The sequence below is a fragment of the Pyrgilauda ruficollis genome, unplaced genomic scaffold (genome assembly GCF_017590135.1).
Source record: "Pyrgilauda ruficollis isolate IOZ18807 unplaced genomic scaffold, ASM1759013v1 scaffold43, whole genome shotgun sequence".
Classification (NCBI taxonomy): domain Eukaryota; kingdom Metazoa; phylum Chordata; class Aves; order Passeriformes; family Passeridae; genus Pyrgilauda; species Pyrgilauda ruficollis.
This window is the reverse complement of record NW_024525823.1, coordinates 9,017,919-9,041,392: the sequence shown is the minus strand read 5'-3', so window position 1 is coordinate 9,041,392 and position 23,474 is coordinate 9,017,919. Positions and strand designations below refer to the sequence as shown.

At 38.1% G+C, this 23,474-nt stretch overlaps 1 protein-coding gene across 1 annotated transcript in view; it reads left to right on the top strand.

Moving 5' to 3' along the window:
• The window catches only part of LAMA4 (laminin subunit alpha 4), a 99,227-nt gene that overhangs the window by 51,665 nt on the left and 24,088 nt on the right, over positions 1-23,474 (top strand). The window contains exons 11-23 of the mRNA XM_041478121.1: positions 480-673; positions 2,757-2,873; positions 4,463-4,611; positions 6,582-6,723; positions 7,766-7,862; positions 8,665-8,781; positions 9,395-9,580; positions 14,833-14,972; positions 16,159-16,332; positions 17,355-17,497; positions 17,842-18,004; positions 20,499-20,632; positions 21,782-21,953. Of these exons, the coding sequence (XP_041334055.1) occupies positions 480-673; positions 2,757-2,873; positions 4,463-4,611; positions 6,582-6,723; positions 7,766-7,862; positions 8,665-8,781; positions 9,395-9,580; positions 14,833-14,972; positions 16,159-16,332; positions 17,355-17,497; positions 17,842-18,004; positions 20,499-20,632; positions 21,782-21,953 (1,928 nt within the window). The remainder of the gene's footprint in view (positions 1-479; positions 674-2,756; positions 2,874-4,462; positions 4,612-6,581; positions 6,724-7,765; positions 7,863-8,664; positions 8,782-9,394; positions 9,581-14,832; positions 14,973-16,158; positions 16,333-17,354; positions 17,498-17,841; positions 18,005-20,498; positions 20,633-21,781; positions 21,954-23,474) is intronic.

The following is a 23,474-nucleotide window of genomic DNA, read 5'->3' as shown; positions in this document are numbered from 1 at the left end:
AACAGCTGCTTAGGAAGGTTGATGGCAGGGCTGGCGTTGCTCATGTGAACATCATCCCCCCTGCCGGCTCTGCTGTGGGACAGTGAACACCAGCAGAGAGAGAAAAGCTGCTGGCATGAGAAAAAGTGGCAGCCTAATTCTCACAGCTTAGTGAACATGAGTCAGAACATGAGACATCAAGACTGCCTAGGTTTAACAATGAAAAACAAATGAAAAGCAGGCGAAGACAGACCTAGTTTCTTTTAATAAAATATATTTCAGAGGGGGAAGTAATAGGATTAAAATGAAATAGTAAAATGAGAGGCATCTTTCCTTCTCAAAAGGGAAGGGAAAATTAAAATCTAGGTATATAATCCCTCAAGTGAGCTTTACAAAATGTGTTTTACTGTCGCCTGAGTAACAGCAAAGAAATTGCTGTAAAGGTAAGTTCTGACAGAAATGCAAGCTTTGGATTTATTGGCCTCTTATTTTTGTTCCAGTGCTACAGCAAATTGAAGCATTTCATGAGAAGCACAACGACACCAGATCCCTGGTTACTGATGTGCTGGAGCAGCTCAGCGAACAGGATGTGAAGCTGTCAGACCTGGAGGAGGCATTAGGCGAGGCGCTTGACTATGTTACACAAACAGAGGATATAAACAGGGAAAACACAGCTAGGCTCCAAAGGCAGGAGGTACTGTGCACCACATTTATCATAAGTGTTGACTGTGAACACTCCATCTCTGCCACTGCTTAAAACAGTAGATTGCACACAATTTAGATTCAGGAATCACCACACCAAGAAAGAATTTCTTGGAGCACTCAGCAGGACGAGTTTGACTCTTCAGTTCTAAGAAACAGCTTGTGGAAGTGCAGGGTACTATTATCTATTTGTGGAGTGACAATAAATGAGAAGTTTTTGCATGTCATGCCTCATCAGACTGAGGAAGAGATGGATATTTATGCCTAGGCTAGAAAGGCATGTTACAGTAAAACTCGAGGAGCTTGAAATTTCAGGTAGCATGGTTGCTACAAATATTGTGTGGGATTACTTCATCCAGTTGTGTCCTGACTTATAATGTGGGAGGGCCTCATGTTCACAAAACTAATTCTGTTCTAAGAAAGCAATTACTTATAAAGACTCCGCACTGCATTTGTGCCCTCAGCTGAGTGCATTCATAATGTCCGATCCAAACTTCCTCTGAATTACTTTAAACAAAATGCATCCCCACTTTTTCAAGAGGAGTTGACAGTTGTCCTTGAATCTTCAAGCCCAAATCCATTGCCTAACTGCTCCACAATAGATACCTTGAAATTGGGTTTCCTACTTGCTGGATGAACTTGCTAGCTTAGCTATAAGGCTACAACAGTTTTCCCCTGTGTTGTGAACAGCTTCAGGGTTTTGAATAAAGTAAAGCTTCCACTGTGGAAGAGAGCTGGGAGATGACCTGTCCCCTTCCCTTCAGAGCAGTTCTGTGATTCTTTTCCTGTTTTCATAAATTTATTTTAAGGAATTCAAAACCAGAATATCTCACCTAAAACTTTTCATTTATTTTTTCAGCAAGTTAAAAATTACAAAGAGATCAGTTTGGGGCCATTCAAATGAAACTGTTTTCATTTCAATGGCTGAAATTGTTTGTATTCTGGAGGAGAGCGTTTTAGTGAGCAATTTTGTGATTTGAAGAATGATCCCACAAATTCAGGCCAACCTCTGCGTTTCATAGCATCACTGGCAGAGTGTGAGTTCTTGAAATTTGCAGTGTTAGAAGTTCATGCTGGTATGGAAGGTCTAAGAATTCAATAGAGAAATCAGGAGTGCTCCTCTAGTGAATCCTTTCACAAGAGTTTGAGATCCTTAAGTACAAAACTTCTTCTGTTGTTCCATTGTTCCATAATTACAGTGCCAAGCTGCAGCTTGTCTCACAGTTATGAAGCAAAGCCTGGAGTGTGTAGTTGTATTTGTTCACTGTTCTCAACCATTGGATCTCCATTATTTCTCACAAAGAAGGCAGATTCTGTACAAGATTGTTCACATTGGCTTTACTACTGACAAGGAAAGGAGATGTCTGTACTGTAGATTTTTAAAAACTCCAGAAAAACATTGTCTCCAGATGACTATGAAAAATCCATGTTTAATTTGTCTCTGCTGTGCACTGAATAATGCTTCATTCCAATAACTTCTTAGGCTGTAACATAAAATGAAATTAATACTTTTTTAAATCATCCAACATTTCTTTCACAAAACAAACAAACAAAAAGTAATTCACATTATAATATGTAATGATTAGACCTGTCTTGGAAAATCCAACTTCCGATATGCCTGAAGTCTCACAAAGAAGGCAGATTCTGTACAAAAGAGATTGTTCACATTGGCTTTACTACTGACAAGGAAAGGAGATGTCTGTACTGTAGATTTTTAAAAACTCCAGAAAAACATTGTCTCCAGATGACTATGAAAAATCCATGTTTAATTTGTCTCTGCTGTGCACTGAATAATGCTTCATTCCAATAACTTCTTAGGCTGTAACATAAAATGAAATTAATACTTTTTTAAATCATCCAACATTTCTTTCACAAAACAAACAAACAAACAAAAAGTAATTCACATCATAATATGTAACGATCAGACCTGTCTTGGAAAATCCGACTTCCGATATGTCTGAAATCTATTTAGCTCACCACTATATTTTAATTAACTCCAACACATTTAACAAAAATTAACACATCAAAGCACAAATGGTATTGGATGCGATTTATGTTTTGAGCTTTCTTTTTAGAAACAACATGAGAAGACAAAAGAGCAAATGGATGAAGTGGACAGCATTCTGCTCAGTGCCACAACTATTTTGGAAGGACCAGAAAAGGTCAATTCTGAGTTAAGTGAAGTAATAAAGGTAAGTGCCTCAGTAGCTTGTTTAAATGATACATGCAGATTTTTTAAAGTCATATGTTTAGATCACTAATGGAAAAACTCTCCTTCTTTATACTGCTTCAGCGAAATACTGGTTAATATTCCCTGAAAAAGTAGATGGTTTTCTTGAATTAAAAGCTCTGTTATTACAATTTACTGCCTAAAAAATAATTCTAGTAAAAGGACACTAGGCAAAGTTTAATGAAAGATTCGGCTGTAGAGTTCTCAATTATTTCATTACAAGCAGCTGCCAACAGGTGTTCTGGTAAAAGACTGCATTATATGCTAAATTCCTTTCCTGGTGCCTATGAGTGAGCATGGAAGAACATTGAAGATCCTGGATATCAGCATTAGACCCAGGCACTGTGTCAAACATATATAACCAGATTGTCGTATAGAAATCCTTTTCTGGAACCATAGACTACTATCCAGTGCTTTGAATCAGACATGGTGCTGAAGGAAATTTGTAGAAATTTTTGGGGGTTGGCTTTTCTATGAGAAGATAAAGAAAATAAAACTCGGAATTTGCTAACTAAAATATTTTCCAAAGCTGCTTTCTTTCTTCATGACTTATTTTAAAATTTTGAAATAATTGAAGAAAGAAGAAAATTTTCCGTGAGCATTCATTTTGGTCACAGTTGCCCACTCCTTGACACAAAAGCATATATCAAAATTCATTAATTTTTCTTTCAAAAAATAATTTGAGTAAACAGAAAGACAACTTACTTTGTAACTATCCCTGTGTTCAAGCAGTACATTGGGGTTTTTCTCTGGTATTTTGTGCAAAACAAATTGCTGCAGTTTATTATTTTGTGTTCCACATTGAGGATGGAAGTACACTTCCACTGCAGGGAAGGAAGTACAAAATCATACATTTTCCATCCTCATCAGCAACAAGTACTGTCACATTTTACCCATTCATCCTTTTTCCCTCTCTCAGTTTCATGCTCTTTCATGTATTTTGAAACCCACTTATAATCACATTTTGCCACACTTCTAATCTTCAAATACATCAGCAAGCTTGTGTACTGGAGAGAAGGTGAATGCAGGCCATTTGGTCTTTCCACAAGTATTTCATAGAAGGAAGAAACATGGCTAAGGCAAGGGGATTCTACTTCTCCTCGCCTATACATACATAGGTAGTATTTAGGTGGACTGATTTACAAATTAGATTAATCCAAGATGTCTTGGCATGAGGAATCTCTCTGTGAAAGGAGGCAGAAAGGGGACTTCACTCTGAAAGACTTGTCATTAGCACAATTCTGGAGCAAACATATAAGGCATAAAGAAAGACTTTTACCACCTTTCTTCCTTATTTTATACATCTCTCTCCAATGCCTTCTTAAGTGATTTCCAGAATTTTTGTTGATTTTCATCTTCCTGCATTTGTCTCAATACTGGCATTCACCATTAGATCTTTCCCCTTTTTCTTTTAAAGACATAAAATAAAACAACTATAACAGAAATAAGGGAATATTATAATAACATAAAGGGTAAAAAAAACATAATCAAAATACAGACTTGATTTTTTGCAACTTTCATGTTCTTTCCTCCCTTCCCTGTTTTGTTCAGAATGCGTCAGGGTTCTACGCAGAAATAGATGGAGCAAAAAAGGAACTGCAAGAAAAAATAGCCAACCTGTCCCTGTTTGATGATGAACTGGTAGAAAAGGCTATGCATCATGCACAGAACCTAAGAAGACTTGCTGATGAGCTGGATGGGTAAAATTTAAGCAGACTCTGTTAACACAAGTGCCACTTACTGAACAGCTGAAAAGACAAGCAGAAGCACAGTGACAATAAAGAGGCACTAAACAAATCAGTGTTAAGTCTTGTGTAGAAGGACTGGTCATGGTACACAGAGAACAGCTGAAGTTGAGCAAGGCAAAATCTATGGAACATTTTAAAGAACAAGTATATATCTTACATGACATTCTCTCTAGTCTAATTGGGCATGTTCTCCTCTTCCTATAGCAAAATAGGAAAGGTGGATTAGTTAAAAGTAAAATAATACAAGCAAGATTAAATGGGGTCTGCAGAAACTGCTCATATCAATGTTTATTTACGTTAAAAAAATGTTCAGCATTACAGGGCACAAAATGAGCTTTGAGATAACTTTACTCCAACAGATTTACAGATGGAGCAGTTCTGATGCTCAGTAGGTTGTGTCCCAATGAAACTGGCTCACAACAGCATCAAAAACTTATTGTAAGTCTTTCTATTTTGTTGAAAGATACTAAATGCATCAACATTGCACCAATTTACTAAAAAATTACTTCTAGATAAATTTAATGATTTTTTCTTCTTTGCAATTGGGACTATCCATGAAAAAATCACTGCTGTAAATGAATTCCTAAATAAAATATGCCACAAATTCTACTTTAAATAATATCATAGGCATATGCTTTTGGAAGATAAGCTTACAACTACTCTTCAAGTATATTATCTAAATACCAGTTGTTTCTTAATATTCGTATGCCCTAGATAAGAGATTAAAATAGAGAAAAAAAAATAACAGATGGTCTTCTTTTATGCAATTGTACAAAGCTGACATCTGAAACTGTTCTATAATGACACACAAACTACAGAAACATAAAAAATCAAAGAATATGTTCAGTCTGAGATCAGCTAACTGGGGACAGCAGACTAATTTTAAAGAAGATACCCCATATAGCTACCCTTCCTCCCTTTCCAAAATAATTTAAAAATTATTACCAAGTCCAACACATTAGGAATTTCACAAAAAGCAAACAAAAGTAATTACAAAACACCCAGATGGAATAATGCTGACTCTTATTTGTTGAGAAGATTGTCCTGCAGTGAAACTTTAATCCTTTAAAACATTTAGCCTGTCTTCAAAACATCTTGGTTTTATAGGTTTACTTTATTAGCCTGTTAGGCTTTTATTTGATAGAGTTTATTGTTTTGCCTTAAGGGAATTTAGCAGAAAATTCTTGCAATAATGCTGAATCTGGAAATTTAATAATCTCTCGGTGTGCAAACACTTTGAAGTGAATGCACACATGTGCAAATACATCTATATTTAGAATCTATTTCCAAAATATACTTTGAAATCTGCTTATCACCATAACATTAAAAAATAATATTTATTTGAAATTGTTAACAGACGAATATTGAGCCCTCAACTATTTTCTGTTTGGAATCTCCCCTGAAGACCAGTTATCACTTAATACACAGATCAAAACCATGTCATTAAAGGCCTCTTTCAGTCTAATTTTCTGCAAATTCTCATGGCTAGGGGTAGTTCTTCATCTGATTCTCCCCCTTTTCCCACTTACCTTTGGAAAATATAGACAGGACAGTGACACAGCTATCCTGGTCACTGGAACACATAGGTCTTTCCATTCATGGATAGGAATTATTCTTAAAGAAGGTTTACTGATAGACTTGTTATTCTGTTAATTTATGGAATATCTAATCTAGGAAGAAGAAAAAAAAAAGCAAAAGCTGAGTAGTCATTTGTTGCTGCTCACGTAAATGTTAAGGGCAAAATTCTCAGAGTTAAATGGCAGGGAAGAGTCTCCTATCCACACAGTTTTCACCTGCTTTAGATTGGTCAAACACAATGAAGAGAATACCAGTTAGGCCAATTACATTTATGTGTGTGATTATGTAGTCAGAAACCACTTTGATTCAGTTTGGTTTCTTTCACCTTTTGCTCTTTTTAACAGGAATTTGTATGGTGTTGATTCGAATGGCTTGGTACAAAGGGCAATCAATGCTTCAAATGTGTATGAAAACATTGCTGGTTATATTGAAGAAGCCAATGAAGTTGCATTGCTGGCACTGAACACAACAAACCGGGTCAAGGATGTAAGTAATTTTCATAATCCCAGCTTTTACTTTACAATGCTTCAGAGACCTCAGGCACCTAAATGTAAAGAAAAAACAAATTTATCTTAACTGGCAGTATTGAACTTCTCACTGCACAATTTTTTCCTTTATTATTTCCTGAATTAAAACCCATGTAGTTAATTATTCTTCCAGTCTGAAGTCCCCTGGTATTTGAAAAGACACAGGAGGTTCTTCTGTCCCTGTCCCATGGGGTGATTCTGCTCTGTACTGTCACTCACATGAGACATTTCTGTGAAATTACAGACAACCCCCTCCTCTTGTAGGAACCTGAGCTGGCATTTAGTGCTTGAGTCCTCCTGCTGCACTCAGTGCCATATGGCAGGAAATGTGGTCAAGACATCACCGTGTCTCATAGAAAATTAGGCTGAAATGGGATCACCCACTCATACACTCAGTGTGAGGAGTAGGATGCTAATTTTTTCTCTGGCCTTGCTGTTCAAAAATACCTTACATGTATTTTTTGTATGCCTGTAGTTATCAATCTGTATACATGTTATTTACAAGCAATTTATTAGTGAGATAGCCAGAGGATTTGGGTAGAGTAAAGGAGTCTGAACCCCAGAGGGCTGAGGGATTTCAAGTCCAGCCCTCTGCATCCAGCATACTGCTTCAGACTGCAAGGCAGCTCACCATGAAGTGAAAGCATTCATCACCCCTCTGAGATGACAGTAGAAATGAACAGTCACAACACCTAAATAACAGGCAGCATTTAGTCATGTGTACTAAACTGGAACTGATAAATTTTCTCCATCTTTTTTACCCAGTACTGTTGTTTGGAAAACCATACACTTCTCTAAACTTTCTTAAAACAGAAAATTTTGCTTTTCAGAATTTTTTTCCAATCCAACTGCTAATCTTAAATGTTAACAAAGCAAACGAAACTGCAGTGACTTTGCAGTTGCATTTATATGCAGGTAAAATATTGTCCACAGTTAATCACAATAAAGTGGAATATTTGATGAGGATTATTCTGACTTTCTTTTTTGGAACATGCTTGTAGGCTGCAGTTGGAATTGATACTCAGGTCATTTACCATAAAGGTAAAAGTGAAGAACTTCTCATCCGAGCCATGCAGCTACAACGGACAGCACATGACAGTAAATATACATCCTTTCTACTTTCCCAATCAGCTTATAGCCATAAAAAAAAAAAAAAAAAAAAAAAAAGCACATTAAAATAAATTTCAGAAGCATATCACTAAGCAGAACTACTGCTGCAACAGAAGAGGTTCTTGATTGAATTTACCACACAAAGTGCTTGAAATGGCAATGGGCACAGTTTGAGTAGCTCATGTTGTGTCATCCTACTAGATACTGATAGTTTATTTCATTCATGAAAAATCCATTTCAGATACTACTGCTGTTTTAATATGTGACCCTGCAAACCATTGTTCACTGATAAATATTCTCCATTAAGTACTTCAATTAAAATCAAATCACAGCAGCTTAAATGTTCAGAAAGCTGGATTTCACCAGTGGAGAGTAATAATAAGTGTTAAAGTAGTTTGGTCTTTCTTCTCTGTAAATGAAAGAAAGATCTAGAATTACAGAATTACTTTTTAAATTTTTCAGGACAATTTGAGTTCCTTAAAACTATTCCTGTGTACCAGTTGCAGCTATTCTCAGCACTTCTGGTAAAGAAAGAACAAAAATTACTGACTGGATCACAGCTCTCCAGGTTTTTGGAAGACACCCTGTGGCAAGCAGGGGTGCTGCAGGGCTGGTTTTTCCTCTAGATTATGTAAAGTCAGGAGTGCAAGTATATCCTAAATGAAAAGAGGCCATGGTATGCTGTCCATGGCATAGTAAATGCCTAAGGACATACCTCCCCAGGGCTGAATTTACCTTTTCAGACACCACTTGGACACCCCTCAGCTGTACCTCCCTTTTGTCCCCACAGGCAGCAGTTACACCATTGCAGACACCAGCTGGCAAGTCAATGGCACTTTTGCCAGGATGAATGCCCTGCGGAGCCAGCTGCTGAGAGCCATCGCAAAAATGCAGTCAGCAGAGACAGGTTGGGAGAGGAACTTCATCTCTGTGATGCTTTATCTTCATACATTCAAGAGCACACTTTTATCTTTGAATATGGATATGAAGTTGCTACTAAGAGTTCAGCACTGCGGGCACTTAAAAGAGTTTGGCTGAAGCTACTAGACCTAGATATCAAATACCCAGCTTTAACACTTTCAGAATGAAATTAAATGTTTTGTCACTGAAATTATTAACAGTCTTCTTGAACCTTGTGCTGGTCTTGGCTGCAATAGAGTTAATTTTCTTCATAGTGGCTAGCATGGAGCTGTGTTTTGGAGTTGATAATACAGAGATGTTTTTGTTGCTACTGAGCACGGCTTACACAGAGCCAAGGCCTTTTCTGCTTTTCATGCTGGTGAGGAGACTGGGAATGCATGGGAAGCTAAGAAAGAGCACAGCCAGAACAGCTGACCCCAACTGACCAAAAGAATATTCCATTCCATTCCATTCCATACGACATCATGCTCAGTGTAAATAAACTGGAGGGAAGAAGAGAAAAGGGAAGGCGAAGACAGAGAGTGGGGAGGGATGGCACACACAACACACTTGAATATTTGAAAGAGTTCATTTCTTATCATTTCCTATTTGTTCTGTAGAGGAGGCCAGAGAGCGTTTGGAGCAAGCTCAGCTGAAGACTGCAGAGGCTGTGAGTGCTACCACCACAGTAACACAGGCTACGACCCCCATGGGTGAGAACGTGAGGTTGTGGTCCCAAAACCTGCAAGACTTCCAGCAAAATTCAGAGGCATATGACAGTGCTGTGCATTCAGCTGGGGATGCAGGTAGGGTGACCTGAAGTTTGCCATTCCTCAGTGCTAAAAAATCAGGAAATCATCACAATAACAAGTTGTGAGAATTGTTTACATTGCATATTCATTGCATATAATCTTCTAGCATTTTGTCTCCATGAAGATTTTCCAAACTTAGCAGTTGTCTAGGTCTTGACTGTCGGGAATGGAGAGAGACAGGGAGACTGACTCAGTAATCAGAATCCGATTTTATTGTGGGATACAAACACTTATATACTATTTCAGAAACACTAGTAATGTGTACTACAATGATAAAGTTAAAATTGCATACACAAACTTATGCATATAACAATATCTCTTGCTTGCAGAGTTTAATAGGATTTTCTTTTTCCAGTCAACCTGTCTGATTAAATCTTCTTGCTATCTAGGTCTAATTTTCAAAGTTCCCGTTTGCTTTTGCCAAGGCATCCTGTTAGCAAATCTCTTATGTAAACCAGGTCCAAAGTCCATCATCTGTCTTGTGTCCCCCAACATTCCAACACACTTGACTATATTTTAAAAACTTTGGATCCTCAGGAACTTCCAAAAATTATTTAAACACTTAAGTGCTGAAGACTTACTGAATTCTAATTCATTTTTATCAGGGTACCAAGGACACACTGAATGGTAAACAGCTTGTTTAAACACTTCTTGCTATTATGGTTGGTGATTTAGTGTTTTCTGTTTGTTTGCTTTTTAACATTGAGAAGCATTTGAAAACAGAGCCCTTTTGTCTTCAGGTGTGCAAACATGGAGAAGAAATGGTCCCTCACTTGATGAGCTTGTAGTCTAAACAAAGGGGTCAAAGAGGATAAAGGAGAAAATAAAATATTTAAGCAGGGTGATTTCTGGAGAAGCTTGTAAACATCACATTAATTCCACTTTTATTATTGGTAACATTGGAAAACTTATGAAAAATTTAAGGCAAATAAAAAGACAAAAGAAAAGCTAAGGCAGACTACAAAATTAAAATGAAGATGATAGGCAAGAGTAGAAAAAGAGACATGAAGTTGGAATTAAGTGACTGTAGAAAAAAGGAAAAGAATAATCAGGGAAGAAAATAATCAATCTAGAAATGAAAATATTTGGAATAAAAAATTGATTACAACACCTCTATTTATTGCTCCATTTATTCTTGACTCTGCTCAGGAGGCTCACTAATCCTAAGATATTTATGACTACGGAGGTTGGAAGTCCAGAACAAGTAATTTCCTTCACACTTTTGATGATACCATCACCTGAAGACCTGTTCAGTGATGTCTTGCGTCCTAAAAGTGCCCCGGAGAAATTCCATAACTTCATTGACTCTGTCTCCAGAAAGTCTGAATCTTAGATCTACTGCCCTAAATCCTTTCTCCTTCTGTCAGGAAGTTTGCAACTCAAGTGTCATTTTACTGCAAATGGTGTTATGAGCACCAAACTCAACATTGTTTCAAGTGTTCCTAAGTCACAGTCTTCCCTCTCAGCTGGGGAATCCCAAGAGTCATGTTATTTTCAGAATTCCATGGCCCATAAGACCCTTACATCTACCTAGTATTTATGGTTAAGTGAGTGCTCCCAAGAACTGGTATAGAAGTGGTTCCCTCTACAAGAAGTAATTTGGTGCTATTCAATATCCCAATTTCTGGCTCCAGAACTGGAGGAAACTCAGATTTCTCTGAGTTTTTCATCAAAAGGGAACAGTGAACCTCTCCCTCTGGGAATGGGTAAGCTCACTGCTAGTCACTGCACAGAGCTCCATCAGAGTGTAGTTAATATAGCAGCACTTGGATTGGATTGCATTGCTGTAAAATGTTTTTGATCACCACCGAGTAGTTTAGGCTATGGGCTCTAATTACTATGTAAAATAATGCAAATGTGGATATGATTGGCCTCCCAGGAGGGAACGGTATGATGAAAAACGTCCAAGAGAAACAGTGTGCTGTAGCTTACACATGAGACTGGTTTTATTCACCTTTACACTTGATTTACATTTAACATTTTCCCTTGCCAGCGTAGTGGGTAGAGCAGGAACACAGACCACATTTGGCTCTTCGTGCTCAAAATACCAGCAGACATACAGGATTTTAAAAAAAATCTGCTCATACTAGCTCTTGTACTGGAGGAAATATTTCCAGCAGCATTTGAGATGCTCTGTAAGAGTGAATAGAGTTAAAATGGTGAGCTCTCCCTTGGTTATGTTCCCAAAAAGGAACAAGAACAGCTCCTATGTGAAGTGCCTGGAAAAAATGTCTTCTCTGTGATGGTGGGTTTGCAGGTCGAGAGTCACCTTGAAAATATTTATTCCTATCTGAGCTCCTGGAGGGCCTGCTGACCAGAAACTAACTGTTGGAGAGATGCTAATATCCAACCTACAGCAAAGTGTGCCCTAGTACATTTGTGGATGAAGCTTTCCCACGGCATTTTTGCTCTGAAGGCATTTGGTTTGTTTGTTTAAAGGTACAATGAGATGTTTTTGCCAGAAAGATCGGGTGGAAATAGCTGAGAAGAGAGATCAGTGCCACACAGGAGGCTGGCACAGGTAGTGCTCCAGACAGATGTGATTGTGATTCACAGCCCAGGAAGACAGATGCAGACATGGCAGGCATGATGAAGTGTGCCCAGATCAGCTGTGTATTCTGCCAGGAGAGGTTGATCTGACAGGAGGAATGTCCATCCAAGTCCAGAGGAAAGTCACAACAAACATTCAGGCAGATGCCTGGAACACCAAAACACCTGATCTTCATGCCAATAACAGTACCAGAGCAGCTGAAGCCTCTAAGCTGGCATGTCTGCACTGCCCTTGAATAAAGCTTGCACTTGGTGTTTGGAAGGGTGAGAGCATGTCTCGGCTGTGCAGTTTGTCTGAGAATAATCCATGCTGCCATTGTGCAGGGAACTGGTGGGCTTCAGCAGAGAGGGTGGCAGACAGTGTGGGAAGGAAAAAGTAAAAGGGGAAAATGTCTGGAAGGTTACAGTCAGGGTATTTCTTCCTTGACAATTTCCCTTCTCTTCTTTTTTTATATTTTATCACTGGGAAAGACTAGTTTTCTTTTCTACTCTCACCTTCATCTCAAAGACAAAAATCAAAATCAATGTTCTTCTGTGTTGAAGAATGTCATTACAAAGGCTAAGAGGAAGAGATTTATATTGAGATTTCACAATAGTTCTAGTAGTTACAGATGTTAGTTTTGTGTTTACATGTTACAGTAGCCTTTCAAGTTTAATACATCAAATTTCAAACAGAAAAGCCAGGTTTTAAGATAGTGAATCAAACACAATTTCAATTCAGTTTCAGATTACTAAAAACAAAAAAGTGGCTGCAATTTGCTAAATAATTTTCTGAGATTATAGTATTTTTGCCTTAAAAATGAAAAAAGGTAAAGAAAACCTCCTATAAGTTGATTTGGTTTTGTTGGGGGTTTTTAAGTAGAAAATTTAACACATTTTTGCATCACCAAAATTTACTGTAATTCTTTGAGGATTCATTAAAATCATGATATTTTAATGTACAGTAAGCTTTATATAGAACAGCTGATTGCTAAGTCCTACTACATAAGGCCTTTCAGGACTAAATGGAAAAAAATTGAGGGTCTAAAGTTCTATATGGCCCACTCCTAGACTGAACTTGGAAAGTAAAACACAAATAAAAACAGCCAAGCAGAGACAGGACAGGACTGACAAATACAGATTTTTCACTCTATCCAAAAACAAGCAGACTCGTAGGACTCCACGGAGTATTCTCATACTCTGGGTTGATATGAATGAGGCTGAGGCTTATTCAGTACAGACTGGAAGCAAAGAAAAATTATTGGAGTCTGCTCCTCCTCCCCTGTTTTTTACACACTCTCCTATATCGGATGATCAGCCCCTTTACCTGCCTCTCCACAGTCTTCATCCAGAGATGTTCAAGGCCAGGTTGCATGGGGCTCTCAGCAATGTGGTCCAGTGCAAGGTGTCCCTGCCCACAGCAGGGGGGTTGGAACTAGGTAATATTTAAGGTCCCTTCCAACACAAGCCCTTCTATGAATCCCAGACAAAGGTAAAAATACGACAGGAAGAATACAAGAGCAGGTGGATGTAAGTTGACATCCCCTAAAATATAACTTTAAACCCTACAAATCTGGTCTTAACCTTTACAGTGAATCCATGTCATTAAAATTAACTCTGAATGCTGAATTTTTCTTATATGCACGTAGCTCGCAGCTAAAATCGCATTTCATTATACTCAGCTTCTTGTACCTACATTTAATTAAAGATGAAAAATGATGTGATGTGTAAATATCCTTCAAAGGGCAGCATGTCATTGGATTCTGATGTGATAAAATTGGATTATAATTAAGGGTAGTTATTTTTCCTTCTTGGTAATTTTTCTGCTTATCTTCCTGGGAAAGGACTTCTCTCACTTTGAACACAACAGAGCCCCTGCATTTCCCTTCGATAACAATGACATTTGCACATGTACCACCAGAGGACACAGCAGCGAAAGACCAAAGATCCAGGACTCTAATTCATGACCCCTGGCAGATGCAGGCAGGAAAGTTAACAAGGTTACAAATCACAAGGTCTGGGGCAGCTACTAAGCACAGTTTAGGTGCACACGCATCATCATCATCATCTAAGGGCCTTCTGTTGCTGTACACCACAGCATGAAATTGGCCATGTTTCTTTCATGAGTGGACTGTGAGCCACAAGCAAACACATCTCCTGCGCAGCCACTGCTGCTCTCTGGGTGATGACCTCTGGAGACATGCATAGCTGAAAGCTGAGGAAAACAGCCTATACATCTCCCCTGCAGTGAATTTGAAGAGTTCATGAACCATAACCCTCAGATGCAGTTACCAGGTCAGCCAGAGACATGCAGTGAGATGCTGAACAAATAATCCTTCTGCTTCAGTTCCTGTAGATGTAAAATTAGGCTTAACATTAATTTGTCTTGAAGGAAGATTAAAAGGTTAAAACTATTAATATTTGCAGAGTTCCTTGAGGAAAGTATTAGAGGTAACACACCACAGTATTACCTATGAGTCCTAAGAAAACATGGCATCCTTTGTGCAAACTTATTTCCAAAAACTTTAGCAATACCAGATTCTGAGAATTCATTACCCTTTCTGAAATCACTGCATCTCACACATCACAATTATGACTTGGTCAGAAAGCAGAAGGAGGCAGGTGAGATAACCTAAGAGGAAAGGGTGGAATATTCCTGATGCAAAACCAATCTTTCAAAGAGGAAAAAATATATGTCTCTTCTTTTTTAACTGCAGTGAAGAAACTTACAGAAGTTTTCCCTCAACTCCTGGACAAAATGCGCAGAGTAGAACAAAAGGCACCAGCAAACAATATTTCTTCCAGCATTCAGCGGATCAGAGAGTTAATTGCTCAGACCAGGAGTGTAGCAAGCAAGGTAAAACTTTTGGATTTTTGGGACTTTTGGTTAATAGTTCTAATAATCAAATCTTACTATAACCTCCATTTCCTTGGACTATGCTAGAAACCGAAACCTGGACATTGTCACCTCCCCAAAACTGGATGAACAAAGCACATTGGAGGTCATTAAAATCTTTACAGTTACTATTTGCAAGCCTTTGACATTATCATAGTATTCATGGTAGACTATTGTTACTGCAGTAGCAACTTGACAATAAAGATTTGGGCACAATGTATAAGATGGCCAGAACAACAAAACCTAATTACCTATAATTTGTAGGCAAATTACCTACAAAGCTAATTACCATGAGTAATAATTACAGCAATTTAATGTAAGCTTTTCTGGGATTACTGCATTTTTTTTCCGTTCATTTGAATTAATTTTCTGCAGGGTACGAGAATCCTTGGCTCACACATATTTAATAGAGAAAAAACCACTTTCATTACCATACGTAAATAATAAGGGGTTTTTCTCTAACAAGAAGACCAAGGTCAAGTATATTTGAATTCATTCAGAGAAATAAAAAATTCAGTGCGTTATTGTATGTTCACAGTGCTGGAATATAACTTGGAAAAATCAGTTTGTGAGTAGTGCTTGACTGTTCTTTAAAATGTATTTTGTGATTTGGGTATACTGTGTTTAAACTTGAAAACATTACTTCAGTTATGGTGAAAGCATTTTGAACTAAAATGAACAGTATTACAATTTTTTTTAGCATCTCATAAATATTACTGTAGATTCAATGATATAACAGGATTGCTCATGAACAGAAAATGGTCGTACTACTCCCAAAGCAAAGAAATAAATTATGGGCAGAAGTTTTATAGCTGTGTAAGAATTTCATTATGTGGCATACATAGTAATGTAGCCCTGATTCAACTAAGCACACATCTATCTCCCACTGAAACGTAATTTACTTTATGAATATGCTTAAGCAGAGTTCATTAGGACCTTTAATCAATTTTAAGATAACTTTCTCCATATTCTTTACCATGTCTTTCAGGAAAGATTGTTACAAACATACAATTCACATGCCAATATATAGGTGCCAACTCCACTCTTGCAGTGAGCAAGGCTGCTGGCACAGTATTGCCACACACTTACCTTAGGTAATGACCCCAGGCAACAACACGTGTCTCACTTTGCCCATTTGCAACTGCAGGTCCAAGTCTCTATGATGTTTGAAGGCCAGTCAGCTGTTGAAGTCAATCCAAAGATCAACGTGGAAGAACTGAAATCTTTCACTTCCATGAGCTTGTACATAAAGCTCCACAAAGACAACCCACAACTGGCAGCCTCTCCGGACAGATTCATTTTGTACCTCGGAAACAAAAATGTAAGAGAATAGCCCAGTTAACTTTTATGCATATATTTTTTAAAAAAAAAATAAATCAGTTTGAAATTTATTTGCCCTCAGTTTTCCCTCTCACTGTTTCTTTGTGTTTCAGAACTAAAGGTGTCTATTCTATGACCACCACTGATTTTGTGACAAGCAAAGAGCAAGGGTTCCTGAGACCCCTGTCCTTGAGATTTGTCACCCCAAACAATGAAGGATTCTCTCTAAAAAGCAAATTAGACTGCCTGCAGTGAACTGCTTTGATTGTCACTGCTGCGAGCCACACTTGCTATCTCCTCTGCCAATAGCGAGGTGCTCTGAAGCAGTTAATGTCACCTGCCTGGCTTCTGTGAGATATGCTTTAATCAGTTTATGCTGCTGACAGTGTCAGTTCCAAATCTCTGAGGTCACAGGCCCGCAAGATAAGCAGACTTCTTTATCTGTGGCTTGTGCTGCTGTTGTACACTGTGTACACCCTTGATCACTACTTTGAAATAACTGTTCTTTAAACTGTGGTTCTGAAAAGAAAAAAAATCACAACTCATAAGCCAGGTATCATTCTGGCAACCTATTACTTGAGAAGGTAAAGAGGCAGGCTTTCATTTTTAAGCTTTCCTAAAAAGAATGTCTACTGAATATAAATTGAGTGAAACGCCTCTTGGCAGAATATTTAATTACAGCATAATACTTTGGCTTTAGACTATTTCCTGCACATGGTGCTGCACACTAAATAATGATGAACAGCTTCCCATTGAACATGACTAATTCATGGCCAGCAGAGATCTCATAACCTTGAATTTACCTCAGTCAAAACGAATATAAAATATCAGAGACTTTCTTTCTGTAGAGTTTTATGCAGTGAAAGCAACCAATTAGAGAATAAAGCTTTTGTTTCTTTTTAAATAGTTTTCGGTAATATTTGAAGGTGTCATCCAGTTTATCAAAGCTTACCTTTACTTATGTCCTGCATTAAATCTCTTCCAATGTTGTATCTCTAACATCCCTCTGCACTGGTGTTTTAGGCAAAACATTACATGGGTCTTGCCATTAAAAATGACAACCTTGTGTACATTTATAATCTGGGGGACCAAGATGTGGAGATACCTCTGGATGCCAAACCAGTCAGCACCTGGCCTTCTTACTTCAGCATCATCAAAATTGAGAGGTAAAGTAATATCGTGTATTTCCCCAAAATCAAACAGTTAATGGAAAAATCAAGCAGAAAAGGCTATGTCAGAACTGCTGATCAGGAATTTTCAGTGCCTGATTCTACTCCTACTGAAATAAATGGAAATTCTTCCTGCTTTTCAAGAGCCAAGACCCAAGGGGCCACAGGGAAGAAGAGATAGTGTCTGTGGTCCCTCCCTTTTTTTACCTCCTGATTACTAGTCTTCTCTAAGGAAATAAAACCCTTTCTGTTTTCAGTTGCCTCCTGAGTTGGAGGCTTGTTTGTTCTTTTGTAAGTCTGACCAACATGAAATTCTCTTCTCTTACAATTCTTTTCTGCAGGATCGGAAGACACGGCAAGATGTTTTTAACTGTGCCCAGCCTTAGCAGCACAGCTGAAGAAAAATTCATCAAAAAGGGAGAGGTTCTTGGTCCTGGCTCCCTCCTTAGTTTAGAACCTGAAAATGCTGTTTTCTATGTTGGTGGAGTGCCTCCAGGCTTCAAGGTCGGTCAGATAAATATTCTCTATTCAAAATTAAATAGTGCAAACTAACCTTGCTGGATTTCCACTTAAAAACAGAAATGGTAGATAAAGAAAAAGTCCTTATTTAGTCATGTATCATCTTAGAACTCTATATTTTAGCCATGGTGAAGGAGTTTTGCCTAGCATATTTTGTCATACAAGTATGATGATCAGGTGTCTGTGAGCTGCTGTTCATGTTTCCTGGAAAGTACTAAAAGGAAGGCTGTAGTAGTTTCTGGGGTCCCCCCTCGAAGGAAGGAAATAATTAATTTGACTCCATATTCTTAGATGGCTAATTTATTATTATATTATATTATATTATATTATATTATATTATATCATTTTATATTATAGAATGCTATACTAAACTATACTAAAGATAATAATGAAAAACTCATGACTTCGTCTAGAGTCCTGACACAGCTTGACTGTGATTGGTCATTAAGTTAAAACTATTTACATGTTAGATAAACAATCTCTAACTACATTCCAAAGCAGCAAAACACAGGAGAAGCAAATCAGATAATTGCTGTTTTCTTTTTTTCTCTGAGGCTTCTCAGCTTCCCAGGAGAAAATCTTAAGCAAAGAGATTTCCCAGAAAATATAATAAAAACAGAAGGCTTGCTAACTGTTAAATAGCATGCATAAACAAGGGCCTATTAGCCCAACCTCACTTGCAGACTACCACTATTTTTCAATGCTAATGAGTTCTTGGTACGTAGAATTTCTCTTTCACAACTGTCACAAAAATGAAAAATAATGTATTGTTAATATCAGGATCTTGTGGGAAACGAGCAATATAGTCATTTGTTTGAATTTAAATTATCACTGGTTTAAATCCAGACTTATAACAGTATGAAAAGTTGCCTGTGCAAAATATGTCTGAACACCTGTGTGAGGCATTAGCATCAGTCTAGTTCCTAATAGTCAGCATAAACTAGTACCTCACCTACCTGCTTCTGTAAACATACCAGTTCCTCTTTTGGGATTTAAAAATTGCTATGAATGATCTTGGCTGTGAAAATTGCATGGCTGAATAAAAACACACCTAGAAAGACTTTAGAGAATCCTAAATTCTTTAAGCTAACTGTAGCAGGTTCTAAAAAGATACAATCACTGATCCACAAGCTCTCCTAAAACATAAAAACAAAGAAAGAGTAACTCAGTACACTTATGCATTCCTGAGCTTGGCATTGTTATGGCACTAGATGTGTGCCATGACAGGAACTTTGGATTACTGAGCCCTGGGTGCAAACTGCCTGGGAATAGGACTGAAGACTGAATAACAGTTTCATACACACATGCACATCCAAAAAGTCATCCAGCAAATGAAGCCTCCAAGTCTGTTCTGGAGCATAGCAGAGGAAAAAGAAAAGAGGAGAGTGAAAGGAAGTGGAAAGGGAAATAAGAAGAAAAGGATTCATGGTATTATTTGATAGGCATATGGGTCCCTTCCCCCTTAGAAAAGAACACCTCATATTTTTATTTATTAACATAGAGTCTGATTTGTTAATAGCTTTTTGCTCCCCTGTTACATACTTTGCAAATATGAAATGCACCACTTAACCACTAGAACTCCCATGCTTAACATAATTTCAAAGACTAGAAGAAACAAAGGAAAAAAAGAAAACATGATCATTTACCAAATGTATCTGTGCTGCAGATAAGAATGTAATTTTCTTTTACAGCTACTTATATTCTGTATTGCTGTATTACCATTACTATTGTACCATAAGAAAATGGAAATAATGAGAAGATGAAGAAAAGCTACTCACCGTGATCAAACTCTGAAGTACAAGAGGCATTATTATTATCACACCTGTTCCACAAGGCAAAATATTTTAATATAAAAAGAATGGTCTAGGTCTGTTAGCTTTATTCTTTTGTATTTTCCCCCTCACTAGTGTGGCTGTTTAAATTCCATTTGCAGTGACCTTTGTGAAAAGAAGAAGTCTCTACATCCTGCTAGCTGTTCAAAATAATACCTACTGAGGATTACCCACTGGCACAGAGTTTGCATCCCTGTCTCCTGGGTTTAAAAATCTCTCTCATTTCTCTCTCTTTAATTATGCTATGGAGTTATTTTTCTGGCTGTGAAGGATATCTATGCATTAGATATGAAATATCCACCGAGTTACTCAAATATATTGAGTAAGCTCTGTTATTAGTCAAATCTTAGCCTTTTTCCCTGTTTCCAAGCATGCTCCCATCAAAACTTCAAAAGTTTTTGTTTGCAGTTGCCCTACCTGGCCTAATTCTCTCACTGTGAGACCATTTATGTGCTCTTTTTTTACTTATAACCCAAAGGCAATATCATGGTAAGGACTGTGAAGACTATTCTCAGCAGTATCAACCTTTTCTTTTGAAAATACAAATTGCACAGGGACAAAACCGATCCCAGGCAAAAAGGCTCTCACAACACCCAACTAAAGAGTGCCACCTTTCTCCTTTTAACTCTTCCTTGTCCTCTGCACAGCTCCCTCCTAGCCTAAGCCTACCTGGCTTCATTGGCTGCCTGGAACTGGCTACCCTGAACGACGATGTGATCAGCCTGTACAACTTCAAGCACGTCTATAACATCGACACCACCACATCGCCACCTTGTGCCAGGTAGGGGACAGTCCCATCCTCACTCTGCCGCTCCCGTTTCTTACAAGGGCTGATCCTGATGGCTTCAGATTTAAAAAGTGAAGGTGGTATTGAGTTGTCCCAGAATGAAGTTGGTCCCTCTTAGCTCCTAATTGCATCGACACGTTTAATTTACAAAGTTATATATATATTTATAAATATATGTATGTATGGAAGTTGGACTCCTTATGATTTTCCTGCTGTCTCCACTAACTATCTCACAATCTTGTTCATGTCTTTGTAAAGGAAAGTGCCACGTTAACTGGGGCTTCTTCCAGGCTCCTTCCTTACCCCAGTGCTTGCCTAGGACAGAGCTTCTCCTCCTGACTCGAATCACGTTGCTCCAAGTGATACAGCCACAGCCAGTCAGGTCTGCTAGGCCAGAATACCCTGAGTGCAGTCCCACCCTCACCTAGGAAAGCTTATACAAAACTTCCCTCCTGCCATACACTTAAAGCCACAGCAGACATTCCTTAGATAAGCCATTTGCAAAGTGGGAAATGCAGCTCCTAAAGTAGAAGTGAATATCAGATGCAGCATTCGTTTAGCACAGACACAGCAGGCATTTTGCTCACACTACAGGCAGCAACAGCAGAACCTCTCTCTGGAAAGAAAAGGAGAGTAATTTGCAGCATGCACTGGGAAGAAATGCAGGAAGTGTTGAGATAGAGAAAATGAGCTTCCCACACCATTCCCACAGGGAGTGCAAGCTACTGCTCTCCAGAACAGAGCATACCAGTCAGCTAAAGTTCTTGGAGAATTCAAACTGATTTCTGCACAAACTGGGAAAGATCTTAATAGACATATCTGTGTATCCTTATAATGAGGAAATGCTGTGGGCCTACCACTTTACAAGGATGAGCAAAGAATTTTCCTGTCCTCTACATATAGCACAGGATAAAAGCCCGATGTAATGATAAAGGAGTTAGATGCACCTTCAAAGCTACACATTATTTCTCAGGAAAAAAAATCCCAGAAAAAAATTGAAAGGAAGTCATCAGTCTCACCATTGCCAGGCAGAAACAGAAGTTCAGAACAATTATTTCAATAAAGTATGTAAAGGCATTTAAGTTCCCCTAAATGAAAATGAGTACATGCCAACTAATCCTTCCCTGCTTGTTTTTTCCATAGAGATAAGTTGGCTTTCACTCAGAGCCGGGCTGTGAGCTATTTCTTTGATGGCTCTGGCTATGCCTTGGCCAGAAACATTGAGAGAAGGGGAAAATTCAGCCAGGTAACTCGATTTGACATTGAAGTTCGAACACCTACAGAGAATGGATTGATCCTGTTGATGATTAATGGGGTGAGTACCAAGTCCTGCTAGTACCCTTTATCCATTGGCACCACAAGTTCCCCAGTACCTAGAATATCTTGGAAAATCCAAAATGTTTATGTCCTCACATTTAACTTCTGGGAAGAGGAAATACTTTGTGTTTGTCTGGAGCATGTATACATTAGGAGGGAACTGGAACTTGCTCTGCAAAGGCTTCAGGAAGCCAAGGTCCTGAGTTGGACTCTGCTTTCATCCAGACACAGTCAGGACTTCAAGCTGGTCATATCCTCATGATCATACTTTGAGAGGGACTCCAGTTAAACCCAGTTATTGTACCTTTATTTAAATGTGAATGCTCAATCAAAGCTTTAGGAAATTTCTGTGAAGTAACTCTCAAAAAGCAGCCACTTTGTGGTAGCTGCCACTTTATAACTGTGCCTCAAGGTGTACTAGAGTTAAATATTTCAGTTACTGAAAATAGAAAGCAGTCCAAATAAAAAGGCTTGATCCAAATGTCAGGAGCTTTTCTGAAGTGTGGTGAGAGTGATGCAATTTCTGTAAGAGTGTGAAGACATGAAAATATCTTCTGAAGACAAACATGGTTTTTTCTTTTTTTTTTTTTTTTTTTTTGGCGTTTGGGCATTTCCACATCAAGCTCAGGATTACAACCTCGAAAAGCCACAGAAAACATTTTTTAGGCAGATGCAGTCCACAGACAGACACTTGTGTAGACACCTACATGTAACAGTGCTTTAAGCATTTAGAAATCTTATTAGAAGAGCTACTCTCTAGTTTTGGCCTTTAGAGTAACTTCCAGAGGAGGGTTGTGGGAAGCAAATTGCTCTGCAGCATAGTGTGCTACCACTAACCTTCATTCTTAGGAGGTTTTGACTAAGCAGCTGCTGCTAAAAGTTTCAGAGCCTCTACTGCAGTGCACTTATTTTTCTTCAAAGCAAAAGCACCTAGATGTTTCTTGGAGATGTATGCACTTTGTATTTGTCAGTGAAAACTGCAATCAAGTTGGATATGAGTTGCCTGCTCACAAGCACTTTTAGAAAGTCTGTATAAGGTGGTCCATTATTCAATTCTGCAAAGGCAGCTCATAAATATTCTTAATGTAATCCTTGTTTCGTTTTCAAGTTTATGCTGTTCAGAACAAACCCAAGCTAAAGTTTCATTTAAAAGATTAAATGCTAGATTAAAACCTACTCTCACTTATCTAATAGTGACTTTTGAAGGTGAACTCATTTATGTCAAAGACAGCAGTTCTAAGCCTGCAGTAGTGATTTGAGAATTATTGTTCCCATGTTTCCATTAGCCATGAATACTAGGAGAGAAAACAAAACATTAGCACTGAAAGCATTAGCCCAGATGCACATTTGCTGTAAACTTTTGTTTCTCTTTCTTTATGTTTAGTTTTGGAACAAGACTAATTCTATGGTGCAGATCTTAATTTCAAGCACACCCTAAAGATTTTCTAAAGTACAGCTCCTGTTTGTAAAATTTAGGTCACCCAGCCACAGAACAGAAACTGAATCATAAAGTAGGAAC